At 40.9% G+C, this 12450-nt stretch overlaps 1 protein-coding gene across 2 annotated transcripts in view; it reads left to right on the top strand.

The window, feature by feature from the left end:
- Nucleotides 1–273: 273 nt before the first annotated feature.
- RABEP2 (rabaptin, RAB GTPase binding effector protein 2) overlaps nt 274–12450 on the top strand; it is a 46735-nt gene continuing 34558 nt past the window's right edge. The window contains exons 1-2 of one of the 2 annotated variants that reach the window (XM_030209984.1): nt 274–351; nt 931–1098. In XM_030209984.1, the coding sequence (XP_030065844.1) occupies nt 297–351; nt 931–1098 (223 nt within the window). In that variant the 5' untranslated portion in view covers nt 274–296. Of the gene's footprint in view, nt 352–930; nt 1162–12450 lie in introns of those variants that run through there. The other variant, XM_030209986.1, reaches the window with a different exon arrangement.

Genomic DNA, 12450 nt, shown 5'->3' on the forward strand with positions numbered 1-12450 from the left:
TTTAGAGCATGCAATCCTGCAGCCGAATTCCGGCAAGAATTACGACTCAGCGTAACCCTTTCGCGAAGAAAGCCGAAGTTGCTCGGCTGTAGCCGCCCGGCCGCAGACACAGGAGCGTGCCCCACAGCCGATTTCTCCCGAGTAGGTGGAGCAAAGGCGGTGTGGCTAGTGTGCCGACATTCGGTAGAGGGGTGGGGCTGGCACCCGAACTTTCCCAGCTGGGCGTGGCCGGTGCCGGATAGCTCCCGGGCTCAGCAGGAAGTGTCTCCAGGACTGAGTCCAGGCTCCTGTGTGCGATGGCTGCGGCAGCTGTTCCCAGGGCCGGCGATGAACCGCTGCAGCTCCAGTCCGGTAAGACGTGCGCGCTGTGGAGGGGGACGAGATGCAGTTTAAGGGAAACCTTAAGAGGGACCGGAGAGGATCTGGTTCCATGTGTCTCATGGCCGGATATGTATATTATGTGTACATTCTTTGCTGTCAGATTTGTATGTGGGGGAGCTTTCCATTTATACTGTGTACGCATACAGACCTCATAGTACACTATTCTCTGTTCTATAGTGTATGTTATAACTATATGTGCCTTGATAGTATATGGTGTATGTCTCATGTTTACATTAAGTGTATGTTCATCATTCCTATAATGACTAGTTTTGTGTATATATATATATATATAGGTTTTTATGTAGAAGGCTGACTATTTTTGCAGTCCTGATTGTTTAGTGGTGATTACATAGTCATATCAAGTAGCAAGGGGTAGTACAATGGATGAGAGGAAGGGAGCAGGAAGTCCTAGATGTTGTTGGAATGTTTAGTCTGCTCTGCTCAGCCCTCCTCCTCTTTGTATTTGAGATATTTGGTATTAATGGCTTGAGCCTTGATGGCTTCTGTGCTCCTCAAGGTAGTCCTCACCCCTGTTTTCTTTACTTGCAGAGGGAGAACAAATCCAGCGGTTACAGGTCCAACTCCAGGAGGCGCTGGCAGAGATTGAAAATATCAAAGCTGTGGCAACAGTTAGTGAAACCACAAAGCAGGAGGTGATCGATGATGTGAAGAGACGCTGCCAAGAAGAGGTGGCTTCACTGCAGGCCATCATGAAAGGTAGAGGGCAGAGGGAGTGGTAGGATGTACAGAGTATGACAACTTTCAAAGCCATTTACTCAGGTAATGGGCTGATCTGAAAATTGCTCTTTTCTGCCTGACTCAAAAAGTGTTTTTTTTTTTTTTTTACTTAAAGTATTTCTAGACTGCTTTCCTATTCCAAATGGATTGCCCAAGGCAATGTAAAAAAGGAACATAAATATGTAATATAAAACCAAACACAATCCAGAATAACTTATAATATAAACATTAACCCCACCCTTAAAATTCCAAGAACATAAGAAAACAAGGCAGAAACAGCAGGGGAAACAATCCAGCCCCTATAACCCTGCCCTCCTCATGGTACCAGGTTTTTACCATCTTACAGGAGTATAATAATTGCCCTCCATTCTGACATATGGGGCCACAGCAGAGAACATTCTTGTTTTAATCCATCATCACCTTACGAGAAGGGATTGATTACAGCCTCCCTGATTAGACTACAGATCATGTTGTGTATACAAAGGTGCTCATTTTCAAAGCACATAGACTTACAAAGTTACATAGGTTACTATGGGGCTCATGTTCAAAAGAGAAAACCATTAAAAAGTGGTATTTGGATCCTTTGTTTGCCAAAATGTTCAAATTGCTATTTTCGAAACCCATTTTCTAAACACTTTTCTATGCTGTTTGTCCGCAGTATGTTCAAATCATAAGGTGGCCTGTCTGGGATATGTTAGGGGTGGGATTATGACTTCCTAACACTTGGACTTTTTCTGCCATAATAGAACAAAACAAAAATGTCCAGGACTAAAGCTGATGTTATGAGCTAGGCCTGTTTTATTAACAACTAAGCCACAAAATAGTGCTCAGATGACCACTGGAGGAATAAAAGAGTGACCCCCCCAATACTCCCCCAGTTGTCGCTGAACCATCCGACCCCCAAAGATGTGAAAGAAACAGTACATAACAGCCTTTATGACAGCTTCAGATTTTATGACCAGTCTTGCAGCAAGCAGGTCCCTGGAGTCGCCTAGTTGTCGATGCAGAGAAGGGAACCCAGGCCCATAATCCACTCTGTTACACTTGTGGTGGAAAGTGTCAGCCCCCGCCAAACCCCTCCAAAATCCTACTGAACCCACATTAGGGGACACCTGCAGCCATAAGGGCTATTGTAGTGGTGTACAATTGGGTATTGTGGATTTTGGAGGGCTCACCATACAATATAAGGGGGTAACAGCGAGATGTGTACTTGGGAACTTTCATGTGACGTCCACTGCAGTTTCTCCTAGGGTGCCTCACTGCTCTGCTGGGATGTCTGTGGCCAGTCTACTAAGAATGCTGGCTCCTCCTACATCCCAGTTGCTTGATTTTGTATGTTTTTCACTTGGACTTTTTTTTTTTGTTCAGAAATGGTCCAAAAAGAGATGCACTGAGTACAGCAGTGTCTAGTGAATGTCCATTTTCAAAACAAAAAGATAAATGTTTTGCTGTTTTGAAAATCGCTATATTCACCACTTGAATTTTGAACGTCTTGAGCAAAATGTCCAAGTCGGATTTTTACTTCATATCAAAAATGCCCCTCCACGTAACTTTGTAAGTCTGTGTGCTTTGAAAACGAGTCTCTATGTACATAATAACTTGGTGATCAACCCAAAAAGGGGGCTCAAATTATTTTTCAAAAATGTGATATTTTCTTTGAATGGAAATTTCAAAAATGTTTAAAAAATATGGATATATTGGTGGATTAATAAAGAGTTGTTTATATCTCAGAATTCTCTGAAGATGATTGAATCTTCAGCATGAAAAGTCCTTACAAACCATTCCAAAAGGAATGAGAGAGGGGAGAAATCTCACACATGTATTTAAAAGTGGATATTCCACAACATTGAAACTACCATATCGGCTACACTCCAACCAGTTTCACCCTCTATGGGCTTTTTCAGGGAGCATCATAGATGTCACAAGGCAGCACCACTTGTCCAACATACTGGGGCAAAATGTCAAAGTTCCAAGATAAAGATTAAAAGAAATACAATAAGGGATCCTTTTACAAAGGTGCACTGAAAAATGGCTTGCAGGTTTTGGGCACGTGCCAATCCATTTTTTAGTGAGCCTGTAAAAAAGGCCTTTTTTAAAATTTTTGCCTAAAATGGACCTGTGGCAAAATGAAAATTGCTGCGCGTCCATTTTGGGTTTGAGACCTTACCACCAGCCATTGACCTAGCAGTAAAGACTCGTGCGGTAACCTGGTGGTAATGACCTATGCACGCCAAATGCCACTTGGCATGCGTCCGTTACTCGCACCCGAAAATAAAAAATATTTTGCAGATGCGCGTATCGGACGCGTGCCAAAAATGAAATTACCGCAAGAGCCATGTGGTAGTTGGGCGGTAACTCCATTTTGGCTCACGTTGGGCGTGCGTAGATGCTTGCGCGGCTTAGTAAAAGGGCCCCTAAGGTTAAGATTATCTTGTAGTGTGATTACATTCCTCATCCATGTCCATTACCATACTGCCAGTTGACCTGCGTAATCTATGGATTAAAAGACTTATTGAAAAAGTAGGTATGATGATTCTAGGCACAAATTAAGTAGAACATTATTCCATAATGTAGGTTGGTTCTCCCACCTTCTAAACCTCAATGGGAATCACAAGGTCTAAAGCTCATTCATTTGCAGAATAATATATGTTTGGCGTCTGAATATATGTTGGATTTAGTTGATTTACCAGCTCAAAATGCATCCGTGAAATCCAGAAAATACCTTATACTTCATTATCCTAACTATAAAAACATCAATTTTAAGTCTGTATTGTTCAAAGATTTCTCTCACATAGGCACTAAATGGTGGAATGATTGACCAGTTGAAATTAAATGAATTTCTAAATATTTAATATTCCGAAAATTTCAGAAAACTTTTTTTCTTTGAAAACTTCCTGAAGTATGTTATCCATCAAATTCTAGTATTTCTGTAAAAGCCTATGAACTCTAGCTAAGTTGCTTTAATGGATCGATCTCTATATGGGTATTTGTATTTGCATTTACTTAACTGTTGTAAGCCACATAGAGCTGAATAATTGGTATTCAGATTATGTGGGATATAAGAACCAAAATAAATAAATAAATAAATACATACATACATAAGATTATACCCTCTTACATCAGGTTGACAGATGATAGGATTTTTCCAATAGAAACTTGAGTCTCAGGTACTGGAAGTGAATTTAGACTCTTCTTTGACCTATGGTCCGCAAATTTATCAACTCTGGAGGAAGACATTGTTTAAATTAAGGCAATTGAGGCTGATTAGATCATTTTTCAAAAAGGAGGCATTTGCTCTTTTAGTTCAGATGATGATACTTTCCCACCTTGACTATTGCAATGTATTGTACTCAGGGATATGCTCCAAATAACGTAAATTACAGCTTATTAAAAAAAACTGCCGTGAGGTTAATTTTCAAAACAAATATACTAGCATTTCAAGTTACATGATGAAGTTACACTGGCTTCCGTTAAAGGAGCATGTTTCCTTTAAAGCGTTATGCTTATTGTATCAAATTCTTTATGGTTTTACCTCATGTCTTTTGATAAGTACTGTTTCAAAATCTTTATTTGGTTCTTCATTAAGATTGCTTAATCAATTGACTCTTCGACTACTATCTTTCTGTAAGATGTGATTTTTGAAAGGTATTCAATACAATTTTCTTGGGTATCACTGTTCCATTATGGAGTTCCCTCCCATTGTGTATTAGCGTTGAGAGAAATTATCTAAGATTAAGTAAGATGCTGAAGACCTATATTTTTTTGAACGTTATTAACTATTCGTTTTCAGTTAATTATAAGATGATATTCAGAATGTTTTTGAGGGTATTTATAACTGTCCATCGCATTGAACCTTTATTTTAGGGAAATTGCGATAAATAAGACTACATTGATATTTCTTGTCACCTGTTCTGTGGAACTAGCTACCACAGCAGATTCGGCTTGAAGTGTCTTATCTATCTTTCTGTCCCTTGCTGAAAACCCATCTGTTTCAACAAGCTTTTCTTGTTTGAGCCGTGGATAAACCTACAATGAGACATCTATACTAGGTTATGTAGGATGGCTGCTATTTATGACTGAGTGTCTATGTTTTTCTCTGTGCTTGCTGTTATAACCTCTTTTGTAGTGTTCTTGTTTGCTGGTCTTCAATGATACAATTTCTTTTATGATTAGATATTGGTATTTGAGTGATACTGTTAATTAGGCTCTGTCCTAGGAAAGCGGTATATCAAATTTAATAAACCATAAAACACTAAGGGCCCTGTTTACTAATCAGCGCTAAGGGTGCGCTAGCATTTTTAGTGTTCGCTAAAGACGTCCATAGGAATATATGGGTGTCTCTATCGTTTAGTGTGCGCTAAAAATGCTAGCGTGTCTTAGTAAACAGGGCCCTAAAACTAGAAGAACAAAATTGTATCGGAACAAATCTGACGGAAGAAAGGAACCACTAAGAGATGTTGAGATGAACACAAAGATCGAGTAAGTGTTTATGGAGGTGATAAAAATGAGGGGAGGCCTGATGTGTAAATGTTATATAACCAGAGCTATGATTTTATAAGGGATTCTAGCTGAAATTGGCAGCCATTGTTCACTTTTGAGTACTGAAGTTTTGCCACTGAAATAATTTTAACGGCTGTGTTTTGGATTAATTGCAATCTTTTCATATCCCTCACACAAAAATCAGAGAAGAGTGAATTGCAGTTATCTAGATGTCCTAAAACTAATGCATGAAGTACTTTCTGGAGAGCAGTTTGGTCCAAAAAAGATCTTATTGAGCAGATTTGTTTTAATTGAAAAAAAATTTTTTTTGTACTATAATTGAAATGTGTAATTGAAAGTTTAGTTGATCGTAACACTGAGGATTTTTAAGAAATTAACAATATCAGTATTTATACCAGCTGGAAGGATGCTTGTTTGCATAGGGTGAGGAATGCTCAGCAGGAATGCCATGTAAGTCACTGGTGAGACCCCATTTAGAGTACTGTTCATAATCGTGGAGACCACACCTTCAAAAAGTTATAAGTAGGATGGAGTCAGTGCAGAGGACAGGTACTATAATGGTCAATGGTCTTCGTGATGGTGTCTGAGGATCCTAAGGTAACAAAACAATGTGACAAGGTGGTGGCCGTGGCCAGAATGATACTAGGCTGCATAGAGAGGGCTGTAACTAGCAGAAGAAAGGAGGTGTTGATGCACAAGTCGTTAGTGAGGCCTCACTTGGAGTATTGTATTCAGTTTTGGGGGCCATATTCACTAGGGATGTAAAAAGACTTAAAACGGTTCAGAAAAAAGTGACAAAAATGGTATGGGGTATGTGCTGCAAGACTAATGAGAAAAGACTTGATGACATGAATATGTATACCCTAGAGGAAAGGAGGGATAGGGGTGACATGATACAGACTATATGATAGAGACTATTTTAAAGAACAAAGTTACAGATCATATTCAAAAGCATGGATTAATGAGACAAAGTCAGCATGGATTTAGTGAAGGGAAATCTTGCCTCACCAATCTACTACAATTCTTTGAAGAGGTGAACAAACATGTGGATAAAGGGGAGCCGGTTGATATTGTGTATCTGGATTTTCAGAAGGCGTTTGACAGAATACCTCATGAAAGACTCCAGAGGAAATTGGAGAGTCATAGGATAGAAGGTAGTGTTCTATTGTGGATTAAAAACTGGTTAAAAGATAGAAAACAGAGAGTAGGGTTAAACGATCAGTATTCTCGATGGAGAAGGGTAGTGGGGTTCCCCAGGGGTCTGTGCTGGGACCACTGCTTTTTAACATATTTATAACTGACCTAGTGAGGTAATTAAATTTGCTGATGATACAAAGTTACTCAAACTTGTTATATTGAAAGAGGATTGTGAAAAATTACAAGAGGACCATACGAGACTGGGCGTCTAAATGGCAGATGACGTTTAATGTGAGCAAGTGCAAAGTGATGCCTGTGGGAAAGAGGAACCTGAATTATAGCTATGTCATGCAAGGTTCCACGTTAGGAGTCACAGACCAAGAAAGGGATCTAGGTGTCGTCGTTGATGATACGTTGAAACCTTCTGCTCAGTGTGCTGCTGCAGCTAAGAAAGCAAATAGAATGTTAGGTATTATTAGGAAAGGAATGGAAAACAAAAATGAGGATGTTATAATGCCTTTGTATCGCACCATGGTGCAACCGCACCTCGAATATTGTGTTCAATTCTGGTCGCTGTATCTCAAAAAAGATATAGTGGAATTAGAAAAGGTACAGAGAAGGGCGACGAAAATGATAAAGGGGATGGGACGACTTCCCTATGAGGAAAGGCTAAAGCAGCTAGGGTTCTTCACCTTGGAGTAAAGACGGCTGAGGGGAGATATGATAGAGGTCTATAAAATAATGAGTGGAGTGGAACGGGTAGTTGTAAAGCGTCTGTTTACGCTTTCCAAAAATGCTAGGACTAGGGGGCATGCGATGAAGCTACAATGTAGTAAATTGAAAACGAATCGGAGAAACATTTTCTTCACTCAACGTGTAATTAAACTCTGGAATTTGTTGCCAGAGAATGTGGTAAAGGCGGTGTTTAAAAAAAAGTTTGGACGGCTTTCTAAAGAAAAAGTCCATAGACCATTATTAAATGGACTTGGGGAAAATCCACTATTTCTGGGATAAGCAGTGTAGAATGTTTTGTATTTTTTTTAGGTATTTGTGACCTGGATTGGCCACTGTTGGAAACAGGATGCTGGGCTTGATGGACCTTTTGGTCTTTCCCAGTATGGCAAAACTTATGTACTAGATGTTTAAATATTTGAAAGGTATTAATATACTAACAAACCTTTTCTAGAGATAGGGAAGTGGTGGAACTAGAGGACATGAACTGATAACAGCACACAATAAACGAATGGACAATCAACGAATAAAATACGAATTAATAAATAATTATGGTTCAATAATTTTTATTGATGAACAGCATAGTGAATACAACTGACAGCATTGATACATCCATCTTCATCTACTTCCACTTTATACATTTCAGTAATTCTCGTCTACTGTAACACCAATATTTTTTATGTTTTCCCCCTCCCACCCCCATCTCTCAACTTCCAACAGATAATAATGGTTCCTTATCTTATCACTGTAAATAGTAACCTCTCTACCCAATTTGAATAAATAATTATATCAATACTTTTAAGCGACTATTAAGACTCAATTTCCTAGAAAATGAAGAAAAATTAGCGCATCAAGCGTACTAAATATAACATACTTTGACCTGAGTAAATGGCTACTTAATGGTGGCATTGCAAAACAGAAACACATCAGTGTTGTAGAGCACAATTTTCTCTATCAGATGAGACTGTTCACAAGCTGATGCAGGCAGACTCTTTTTTAATAATTGGCTTTGAACTTTGGTACATTTTACCGTTTGCGCTGACAGTGCCAACTTTGAAGAGATCCTGCAGGGGTATGCTGGTTAGTTGCAAATCTGGCAGTATTATGTCCAGCACAAGCATAATGCTTGTTCAAAATTTCAAGTCCGTATCTTTGTTTGCATGGAAGTTGTTGCGGACTGAATATTGGTCCAAATATGTTCCGATGAGTCGTGACCAATTTTGATGCACACTTTGAGTCAACTTGTTTAACTGGATTTTGTATCCATAATGTTAAAATGTATTTCATCGTAATTAGCATCAAAAACTGTACAGGATTTGAATTTTTTAGCCATTCTTATAAATGTGTTTGGATTTTATTAGACCCCCAAAATGGCATTTTGGTAAATGTCGCGCGCTCATGGACTGACAACCTTTCAGAAAAGGGAGTCTAGATCTGCAACTATTGCAGTTAGAGACGTCAAATTTTGGGAAACTTCGTTTAACACCTAACTCGCGCAACAGATAAAATTTGAACAAAATTGGAGACATGATGGTGGGAAGGTTTAGACTACTTGGCATGGAATGACCCGTATCTAATATTTAACAGGCACTTCTGTTCATCAAAGACATGCATCAGATGGATGTGTTTCACTCCTTTGAAATTATTTGGAAGTTTTAATGCTGAGGAAGCTTCAGCAAGATAACAGAGCTTTAGAGGTAGTATAAGTTATAGATGTGAACATTAACTCAGAAGTTGTAGTGGTGGTTTTAGTTAGCAGTTTCTGATCCTGGTGTCCTTTTTTCCAATTGATGCAGATCTCTGGAGGTTTTTCAGTTGTAAATCCAGCTTATTTCACAAGGAAAGAGAGTCAAAGATCAAAGGCTTCCAGCAATAGAGAACCAAATGGCTGTACTTAGCACTTCTTTGTGAATTTCTTTGGAAACTTAATGCAGGGGCTGATGCATGTAGGTCCCTGGAGTACTGTAGTGGTTGGTGCAGTACACCAGTGTTTCCCAAGTCTGATCCTGGAGTAACCCTTGCCAGTCAGGTTTTCAGGATATCCACAATGAATATGCATGAAAGACAATTGCATATAATGGAGGCAGTTTATTCAAATCACGTTCATGCATATTCATTGTGGATATCCTGAAAACCTCATTGGCAAGGGGTACTCCAGGACTGGAGTTGGGGAAACACTGCAGTACACAGTGGAGGACTCAGGTCCCTATCTACCTCTACCTGTCACACTTGTGGTGGAATCTGTGATCTCTCCTAAGGTCTCCAAAACCCTACTGTGCCCCCCTTCACCTATAAAGGCTATTGTAATGGTGTACAGTGGAGGATAGTGGATGTTGGGTGGGTTTTGGAGGGCTCGGGATAAGATAAAGGAGCAAAGGTGGGATGTGTACCTGGGAGCATTTTTATGAAGTGCACAGAAGTGCCCTCTAGGGTGCCCCGTTGCTCTCCCAGGATGTCTGGGGGACCAATCTACTAAAAATGCTGGCACCTCCTACATCCCAATGGCATGAATCTCTGTTTTGAACCGATTCGTTTTTTTTCCAAAAATGGACCAAAAAACAAAACGTCCAAATCACAAAACCTTGTTCAAAACAGTATTTTCAAAAAAAAAAAAAAAAAAATTTTTTTTTTTTTTTTTGGGAAAATGACCTTCTTTCCTATATGGATTTTGGACGTTTTGCCCGGACTTAGACACCATATCGAAAATGCCCCTCTATGTCATAAAGCATATATGGACAGACTTAAAGATCTCAATATGTATACTTTGGAAGAAACAAGGAACAATGCAGGGGATCCCTCTATGACAATCACAGCAGGCAAAAGTAGAGGCTGACCCCTTTTGCGTGATTTGTTCCTACAGTCGTTGCAAGTGTTTGTCCACTCGCTTTCAGTGGTCAGATTTATTGAAGTTCTACAGTTTCTTACATGCGCTGAGCTGTGGTCCTGCGTCTCCATCTAGAACTTGTTTGACCCCTGATGTAGGTGCTTGTATGCGCCGAAACATGGCCCGTGCCAGGTCTTTTCTTTATTTTCATCAATAAAAGACTGTTGGACTATATCTACTTTGGAAGAAAGTTGAGAGAGAGAAGATATGATAGACGTTTAAATGGCTTCATAGCATAAAAACACAGGAGGTGAGTTTCTTTCAATTGAAAGGAAGCTCAGGAATGAGCGCTCAGGAATGAGGGGGCCTAGGATGAAGGTGAAAGGGGACAGACAGAGGAGTAACCTAAGGAAATACTTTTTTTTTTGAAAGGGTAGTGGTTGTGCAGAACAGCCTCCCGATGTAGGTGGTGGAAACAGACTATATCTGAATTCAAGAAAGCATGGGACAAGCACATAGGATTAAGGGAGGAAGAGATAGTAGATGGTATGGATGGGCAGACTGGATAGGTCATATGGTCTATATCTACCTTCATTTGCTATGTAGGGGGAGGAGGCGGAGTGTCCCGGTGTCCTAGCAAAAATAACAGCTTCGATCTTATGTGGATTGAGTTTCATCTTTTGTGAGCACAGACAATGTGCAATGCTATGAAGAAATAGTTGAAGGATTTGAATAATCTGTAACGGATAACAATTGTATATTGTCTGCATACCTACATGAGGTAATTTCCCTAGACTGAATCGTAGTAATGGTACCAAAATTAAGGCACCCAAGGTGCTTAAGTAGGATGAAGGAGCATCGTTTTATGAGACTACTAGTAAAAAAGGCCTGTTTCTGTTTTAAAGGAAACGGGCGCTAGCAAGGTTTTCCTCGGAGTGTGTATGTTTGAGAGAGTGTGAATGTGCGAGTGTGTGTGACAGAGACTGGGTGCGAGTGTGTGTGTGAGAATGAGAGTATGTGCCAGAGTCCCCCCTCTCTCCCAGTTCCAGGGTCGTCCCCCCCGGTATGTCTCCCATTTGCAGGGGTGTCCCCCCTCCCTCCCTCCCTTCCTTCCTTCCTCCCAGTTGCAGGGTCCCCCCTCCATCCCTTCCTCCCTTTTTCCCAGTTGCAGGGTCTGTGTGTCTCCCCCCTCCTTTTGTCCAGTGGAAACAGCTGTAAAAACGGCAATGAGAAGCAGCTCCTAGACAGTGGCGTACCAAGGGGGGAGCGGTGGTGGCGGTCCGCCCCAGGTGTACACCGCTGGGGGGGGGGGGGTGCTGTGGCGCGCGCCTGTGTCTCAGAGTTTGCAATTCGCATGTGTTCACTGCTCCCTCTGAGTCTGCCCCGGAACAGGTTACTTCCTGTTCCGGGGCAGACTCAGAGGGAGCAGTGAACACATGCGAATTGTGAACTCGGAGACAAGGCAACAGGTGCACGCCGTGGCATCCCCCCCCCCCAACGGCGTGCACCCGGGGGGGGGGGGTCATTTCGTCGGGGGGGGGGGGGGCACATCGGCGATCCACCCCGGGTATCAGCCAGCGTCGGAACGCCACTGCTCCTAGGTTTCCTTTTTTTTTTTTTGAGTGTAGAGGAATGACGTCTACTTTGGGGAGTGGAATCAGAGATTAACCAAAGGGCTTCCTTGCTTACCATAGACTTGCTTTGTTCACTTCCACTCCTGTCTATTGAATGTCCTGCAGCATGTCATAGCAGCCAATCAGTGGCACTTCAGGAATGACGTCACTTTTATCTACTCCACTTTCCTGAGCAGCTCTGGCCGGAAACCACGGTTCCAGGCAGCCTCAGGACGTTGGAGGTGAGAATTATTATATAGGATGTTCGAACTATTGATCATTTACCCTCTTTACTATTCTCTTAAATCTTTCTTCTCCCTTTACTTAACCTGCTCTCATCAATAAATGTATATGATATCCTGAAATGACAATGCCATAACAGAACTCTGTAAGCCACATTGAGCCTGCAAATAGGTGAGAAAATGTGGGATGCAATAAATAAATAAATAAAACAAGAAAGTGCTGTCCCTGTCATATCTATTTCTTGAAGTCTATAGTGAGTAAAACTCTGAGAAGGCTTAAAAC

The sequence above is a fragment of the Microcaecilia unicolor genome, chromosome 7, assembly GCF_901765095.1.
Source record: "Microcaecilia unicolor chromosome 7, aMicUni1.1, whole genome shotgun sequence".
Lineage (NCBI taxonomy): Eukaryota > Metazoa > Chordata > Amphibia > Gymnophiona > Siphonopidae > Microcaecilia > Microcaecilia unicolor.